Source organism: Pezoporus wallicus, unplaced genomic scaffold (assembly GCF_028554395.1).
Source record: "Pezoporus wallicus isolate ANWC-B61680 ecotype Strahan unplaced genomic scaffold, APGP_CSIRO_Pwel_v1 contig_11873, whole genome shotgun sequence".
NCBI classification, from domain to species: domain Eukaryota; kingdom Metazoa; phylum Chordata; class Aves; order Psittaciformes; family Psittacidae; genus Pezoporus; species Pezoporus wallicus.
This window is the reverse complement of record NW_026641719.1, coordinates 1-7,903: the sequence shown is the minus strand read 5'-3', so window position 1 is coordinate 7,903 and position 7,903 is coordinate 1. Positions and strand designations below refer to the sequence as shown.

The following is a 7,903-nucleotide window of genomic DNA, read 5'->3' as shown; positions in this document are numbered from 1 at the left end:
TAGAGTTACTATGGGGTTACTTTAGGCATACTATGGGATTAATATGCACTTACTATGGGGTTTCTATGCTGTTACTATAGGCTTACTACAGGGTTACTATAGGTTTCCTATGGGGTTGGCATAGGATGTCTATGGGGTTACTATGGGGTTACTATAGAGTTACTATGAGGTTAGCATAGGATTTCTATGCAGTTACTACAGGTTTACTATGAGGTTAGCATATGTTTACTATGGGGTTACTATGCAGTTACTATAGGATTACTATGGGGTTACTATAGGTTTACTATGGGGTTAGCACAGGTTTGCTATGGGGTTACTATAGATTTACTATGGGGTTAGCACAGGTTTGCTATGGGGTTACTATAGGTTTACTATGAGGTTAGCACAGATTTACTATGGGGTTAGCAGGTTAGCTATGGGGTTACTATAGGTTTACTATGGGGTTAGCACAGGTTAGCTATGGGGTTACTATAGGTTTACTATGGGGTTAGCACAGGTTTGCTATGGGGTTACTATAGGTTTACTATGAGGTTAGCACAGGTTTGCTATGGGGTTACTATAGGTTTACTATGGGGTTAGCACAGGTTTGCTATGGGGTTACTATAGGTTTACTATGGGGTTAGCACAGGTTAGCTATGGGGTTACTATAGGTTTACTATGGGGTTACTATAGATTTACTATGGGGTTAGCACAGGTTTGCTATGGGGTTACTATAGGTTTACTATGGGGTTAGCACAGGTTAGCTATGGGGTTACTATAGATTTACTATGGGGTTACTATAGATTTACTATGGGGTTAGCACAGATTTACTATGGGGTTACTATAGGTTTACTATGGGGTTAGCACAGGTTAGCTATGGGGTTACTATAGATTTACTATGGGGTTAGCACAGATTTACTATGGGGTTACTATAGGTTTACTATGGGGTTAGCACAGGTTTGCTATGGGGTTACTATAGGTTTGCTATGGGGTTACTATAGATTTACTATGGGGTTACTATAGGTTTACTATGGGGTTAGCACAGGTTAGCTATGGGGTTAGCACAGGTTAGCTATGGGGTTACTATAGGTTTACTATGAGGTTAGCACAGGTTTGCTATGGGGTTACTATAGATTTACTATGGGGTTAGCACAGGTTTGCTATGGGGTTACTATAGGTTTACTATGGGGTTAGCACAGGTTTGCTATGGGGTTACTATAGGTTTACTATGGGGTTAGCACAGGTTAGCTATGGGGTTAGCACAGGTTAGCTATGGGGTTAGCACAGGTTAGCTATGGGGTTACTATAGGTTTACTATGGGGTTAGCACAGGTTAGCTATGGGGTTACTATGGGTTTACTATGGGGTTAGCACAGGTTTGCTATGGGGTTACTAGAGGTTTACTATGGGGTTAGCACAGGTTAGCTATGGGGTTACTATAGGTTTACTATGGGGTTAGCACAGGTTTGCTATGGGGTTACTATAGGTTTACTATGGGGTTACTATAGATTTACTATGGGGCTAGCACAGGTTTGCTATGGGGTTACTATAGGTTTACTATGGGATTAGCACAGGTTAGCTATGGGGTTACTATAGATTTACTATGAGGTTAGCACAGGTTTGCTATGGGGTTACTACAGATTTACTATGGGGTTAGCACAGGTTTGCTATGGGGTTACTATAGGTTTACTATGGGGTTAGCACAGGTTAGCTATGGGGTTACTATACATTTACTATGGGGTTAGCACAGGTTAGCTATGGTGTAACTATAGATTTACTATGGGGTTACTATAGATTTACTATGGGGTTAGCACAGGTTTGCTATGGGGTTACTATAGGTTTACTATGGGGTTAGCACAGGTTAGCTATGGGGTTACTATAGATTTACTATGGGGTTACTATAGATTTACTATGGGGTTACTATAGATTTACTATGGGGTTAGCACAGATTTACTATGGGGTTACTATAGGTTTACTATGGGGTTACTATAGATTTACTATGGGGTTACTATAGGTTTACTATGGGGTTAGCACAGGTTAGCTATGGGGTTAGCACAGGTTAGCTATGGGGTTAGCACAGGTTAGCTATGGGGTTACTATAGGTTTACTATGAGGTTAGCACAGGTTTGCTATGGGGTTACTATAGGTTTACTATGGGGTTAGCACAGGTTAGCTATGGGGTTACTATAGGTTTACTATGGGGTTAGCACAGGTTAGCTATGGGGTTACTATAGGTTTACTATGAGGTTAGCACAGGTTTGCTATGGGGTTACTATAGGTTTACTATGAGGTTAGCACAGGTTTGCTATGGGGTTACTATAGGTTTACTATGGGGTTAGCACAGGTTAGCTATGGGGTTACTATAGGTTTACTATGGGGTTAGCACAGGTTAGCTATGGGGTTACTATAGATTTACTATGGGGTTAGCACAGGTTAGCTATGGGGTTACTATAGGTTTACTATGGGGTTAGCACAGGTTAGCTATGGGGTTACTATAGGTTTACTATGGGGTTAGCACAGGTTAGCTATGGGGTTACTATAGGTTTACTATGGGGTTAGCACAGGTTAGCTATGGGGTTACTATAGGTTTACTATGGGGTTAGCACAGGTTTGCTATGGGGTTACTATAGGTTTACTATGGGGTTAGCACAGATTTACTATGGGGTTAGCACAGGTTTGCTATGGGGTTACTATAGATTTACTATGGGGTTAGCACAGGTTAGCTATGGGGTTACTATAGGTTTACTATGGGGTTAGCACAGGTTAGCTATGGGGTTACTATAGATTTACCCCTTCAACCTCTCAATGGGGGGTGCCCCCCAGCACCCCCCAACTCACCCTCCACCACTTTGATGGGGTGCAGGTCCGAGGGCAGCCGGGAGTTGATGTGGAAAATCTTCTGCGCGTTCCAGATCATGCGGAGCAGGTTACAGGGGAGCACGACCTGGGGGGGGAGACCCCAAAATGGGGTTCAGGACCTCAAAAATGGGGCTCAGGACCTCAAAAATGGGGCTCAGCACCCCAAAAATGGGGTTCAGCACCTCAAAAATGGGGCTCAGGGCCCCAAAATGGGGTTCAGGACCTCAAAAATGGGGCTCAGCACCCCCAAAATAGGGGATAGGACCTCAAAAATGGGGCTCAGCACCCCAAAAATGGGGTTCAGGACCTCAAAAATGGGGCTCAGGACCTCAAAAATGGGGCTCAGCACCCCAAAAATGGGGTTCAGGACCTCAAAAATGGGGCTCAGGACCTCAAAAATGGGGCTCAGCACCCCAAAAATGGGTTCAGGACCCCAAAAATGGGGCTCAGGACCTCAAAAATGGGGTTCAGGACCCCAAAAATGGGGTTCAGCACCTCAAAAATGGGGCTCAGGGCCCCAAACATGGGGTTCAGGACCTCAAAAATGGGGCTCAGCACCCCAAAAATGGGGTTCAGGACCTCAAAAATGGGGCTCAGGACCTCAAAAATGGGGCTCAGCACCCCAAAAATGGGGTTCAGCACCCCAAAAATGGGGTTCAGGACCTCAAAAATGGGGTTCAGGACCTCAAAAATGGGGTTCAGGACCCCCAAAATAGGGGATAGGACCTCAAAAATGGGGTGTAAGAGCCAAAATTGGGTTCAGGACCCACAAAACGGGGTTCATGATCCCCAAAATAGGGGATAGGACCTCAAAAATGGGGTGTAAGAGCCAAAAATGGGGTTCAGGACCCACAAAGTAAGGCATAGGAGCTCAAAAATGGGGCTCAGCACCTCAAAAATGGGGTTCAGGACCTCCAAACTGGGGTTCAGGACCCACAAAATAGGGGATAGGACCTCAAAAATGGGGGATAGGACCTCAAAAATGGGGTTCAGGACCTCAAAAATGGGGTTCAGGACCCACAAAATGGGGTTCAGAATCCACAAAATGGGGGATAGGACCTCAAAAATGGGGTTCAGGACCTCAGGGTTTAGGAGGTCAAAAAAGGGGTTCCCCCTCCCCCATGGATCCCCCCTGCCCCTCCCCCACGGATCCCCCCATTCCCTGTGTCCCCCCCTTCTGCCCTCCCCCACCTTGCTGTCCCCCGTTGGGAAGATGAGGATCCCCCCATTGCCCCTCCCCCACCCCATGGATCCCCTCCCCCCCCCCTGGATCCCCTCCCCTCCCCCACCTTGCTGTCCCCGGTGGGGAAGATGACCCTGAGCACCTCGCGGTCCTCCCGCATCCTCTCGAATTCCCGCTCCAGCTCGTTCTGGACGTGAGCGTTGGACAGGAGCTCCTTGACCAGCTCCTCCTGCAGCGTCCGCCGCAGCGCCCGCTCGTTGCTGCAGTCAACGGGTAATCTGTGGGGCAGCAATGGGTTCTGTGTGGGGCAGTAATGGGGTCAGTGTGGGGCAGGAAAGGGGTCAGTGTGGGGCAGGAAAGGGGTCAGTGTGGGGCAGGAGAGAAAGGGGTCAGTGTGGGGCAGGAAAGAGGTCAATGTGGGGCAGGAAAGGGGTCAGTGTGGGGCAGGAAAGGGGTCAGTGTGGGGCAGGAAAGGGGTCAGTGTGGGGCAGGAAAGGGGTCAGTGTGGGGCAGGAAAGGGGTCAGTGTGGGGCAGGAGAGAAAGGGGTCAGTGTGGGGCAGGAGGGAAAGGGCTCAGTGTGGGGCAGGAGAGAAAGGGGTCAGTGTGGGGCAGGAGAGAAAGGGATCACACACGTCAAGAATAGAAAGGGGTCAGTGTGGGGCAGGAGAGAAAGGGCTCAGTGTGGGGCAGGAGAGAAAGGGGTCAGTGTGGGGCAGGAGAGAAAGGGGTCAGTGTGGGGCAGGAGAGAAAGGGGTCAGTGTGGGGCAGGAGAGAAAGGGGTCAGTGTGGGGCGGGAGAGAAAGGGGTCAGTGTGGGGCAGGAGAGAAAGGGGTCAGTGTGGGGCAGGAAAGAGGTCAATGTGGGGCAGGAAAGAGGTGAATGTGGGGCAGGAAAGGGGTCAGCATCCACTGCATCGCTCGCTCGTTGCTGCAGTCAAACCTGAACCTGGATGTGTGGGGCAGGAAAGAGGTCAATGTGGGGCAGGGAACATGGGGGGAGAGAAAGGGGTCAGTGTGGGCAGGAAAGGGGTCAGTGTGGGGCAGGAAAGAGGTCAATGTGGGGCAGGAATAGGGGTCAATGTGGGGCAGGAAAGGGGTCAATGTGGGGCAGGAAAGAGGTTAATGTGGGGCAGGAAAGGGGTCAGCATCCACCGCATCGCCCGCTCGTTGCTGCAGTCAAACCTGAACCTGGATGTGTGGGGCAGGAAAGGGGTCAATGTGGGGCAGGGAACATGGGGGGAGGGAAAGGGGTCAATGTGGGGCAGGAAAGGGGTCAGCATCCGTTGCAGCGCCCGCTCGTTGCTGCAGTCAAACCTGAACCTGGATGTGTGGGGCAGGAAAGGGGTCAATGTGGGGCAGGAAAGGGCTCAGTGTGGGGCAGGAAAGGGGTCAATGTGGGGCAGGAAAGAGGTCAATGTGGGGCAGGAAAGGGGTCAATGTGGGGCAGGAAAGGGGTCAGTGTGGGGCAGGAAAGGGGTCAGTGTGGGGCAGGAAAGAGGTCAATGTGGGGCAGGAAAGGGGTCAATGTGGGGCAGGAAAGAGGTCAATGTGGGGCAGGAAAGGGGTCAGCATCCACCGCATCGCTCGCTCGTTGCTGCAGTCAAACCTGAACCTGGATGTGTGGGGCAGGAAAGGGGTCAGTGTGGGGCAGGAAAGAGGTCAATGTGGGGCAGGAAAGGGGTCAATGTGGGGCAGGAGGGAAGATGGGGGGCACCAAGGGGGACACAAGAACTTGGGGGGCACCAAGTTGAGCTCCACCACGCTCAGAAGCAGCTCAACCACACCTCCTCCCCATAGCCCATCTCCCCATAACCCTTACCCCCTTCCCAGCCCCACAACCAAGCTCTGTGTCCGCCTCCCCACAGCCAAACCCTGCTGCCCCCCAAGTTCTGTACCCCACAACCAACCCCAGCTGCCCCCCAAGTTCTCTTCCCCACAACCAACCCCAGCTGCCCCCCAAGCTCTGTCCCCCACAACCAACCCCAGCTGCCCCCCAAGCTCTGTCCCCCACAACCAACCCCAGCTGCCCCCCAAGCTCTGTCCCCCATAACCAACCCCAGCTGCCCCCCAAGTTCTCTTCCCCACAACCAACCCCAGCTGCCCCCCAACTTCTCTTCCCCATAACCAACCCCAGCTGCCCCCCAAGCTCTGTCCCCCATAACCAACCCCAGCTGCCCCCCAAGTTCTGTCCCCCACAACCAACCCCAGCTGCCCCCCAAGCTCTGTCCCCCATAACCAACCCCAGCTGCCCCCCAAGTTCTCTTCCCCATAACCAACCCCAGCTGCCCCCCAAGCTCTGTCCCCCATAACCAACCCCAGCTGCCCCCCAAGTTCTCTTCCCCATAACCAACCCCAGCTGCCCCCTAAGTTCTGTCCCCACACCCAACCCCAGCTGCCTCCCAAGTTCTCTTCCCCATAACCAACCCCAGCTGCCCCCCAAGCTCTGTCCCCATAACCAACCCCAGCTGCCCCCCAAGTTCTGTCCCCCATAACCAACCCCAGCTGCCCCCTAAGTTCTGTCCCCACACCCAACCCCAGCTGCCTCCCAAGTTCTCTTCCCCATAACCAACCCCAGCTGCCCCCCAAGCTCTGTCCCCCATAACCAACCCCAGCTGCCCCCCAAGCTCTGTCCCCCATAACCAACCCCAGCTGTCCCCCAAGTTCTGTCCCCCACAACCAACCCCAGCTGCCCCCCAAGCTCTGTCCCCCATAACCAACCCCAGCTGCCCCCCAAGTTCTCTTCCCCATAACCAACCCCAGCTGCCCCCTAAGTTCTGTCCCCACACCCAACCCCAGCTGCCTCCCAAGTTCTCTTCCCCATAACCAACCCCAGCTGCCCCCCAAGCTCTGTCCCCCACAACCAACCCCAGCTGCCCCCCAAGTTCTGTCCCCCACAACCAACCCCAGCTGCCCCCCAAGTTCTGTCCCCCACCACCAACCCCAGCTGCCCCCCAAGTTCTCTTCCCCATAACCAACTGCAGCTGCCCCCCAAGCTCTGTCCCCCATAACCAACCCCAGCTGCCCCCCAAGTTCTCTCCCCACACTCAACCCCAGCTGCCCCCCAAGTTCTCTTCCCCATAACCAACCCCAGCGGCCCCCCAAGCTCTGTCCCCCATAACCAACCCCAGCTGCCCCCCAAGTTCACCCCCCCCCCCCTGTTCTGCCCCCTTACTTCTTCTCGAAGGCCTTGTTGGAGGCCTTGAGCGTGGCGAGGTTCTGGAACTCCACGCTCTCGCCCCCAGCCCGTCCTCCCCATAGCGCAGCTGCACCACCTGGTTGATGGAGTTCCGCACCGTGGCGTCGTACTTCACCATCACCGACTCCATGGACTTGATCAGCCGGCGCTGGATGTAACCTGGGGCGGAGGGAGGGAGGGTCATGGGGGGGACTTGGGGGCGGAGGGAGAGGGGGGACTTGGGGGGCGGAGAGGTAATGGGGAGGTTGGGGGGCAGAGAGGGGATGGGGGGTGGAGGGGGAGGGGGGACTTGGGGGGTGGGTGGGGATGGGGGGCGAGGGAGAGGGGGACTTGGGGGGCGGAGTGGGGATGGGGGTTGGGGGGGGTTGGGGGGGGAGGGCGGGGAGAGGGGGGGGGGGACTTGGGGATGGGGGCGGGGAGAGGGGGAGGGAGAGGGGGGGGACTTGGGGGGCGGAGTGGGGATGGGGGTGGAGGGAGAGGGGGACTTGGGGGGTGGAGTGGGGATGGGGGGCGAGGGAGAGGGGGCAGAGTGGGGATGGGGGGACTTGGGGGGGGACTGAGGGTAATGGGGGCTGGAGGGAGAGGGGGCTTGGGGGAGTTGGAGGTGGAGAGAGGGGGACTTGGGGGGCAGAGTTGGGGGCAGAGTGGGGATGGGGGTGGAGGGAGAAGGGGGACTTGGGGGGTGGA

General features: G+C 54.2%; 1 protein-coding gene across 1 annotated transcript; it reads right to left on the bottom strand.

The window, feature by feature from the left end:
• Nucleotides 1-2,816: 2,816 nt before the first annotated feature.
• LOC130607691 (DNA-directed RNA polymerase II subunit RPB1-like) lies at nt 2,817-7,375 on the bottom strand (the record flags this gene model as incomplete). The annotated part of the gene is made up of 3 exons (XM_057425027.1): nt 2,817-2,922; nt 4,127-4,298; nt 7,193-7,375. Coding segments are annotated over 3 exons (461 nt in total), but the record flags the coding sequence as incomplete, so codon positions are not given.
• Nucleotides 7,376-7,903: the final 528 nt, after the last annotated feature.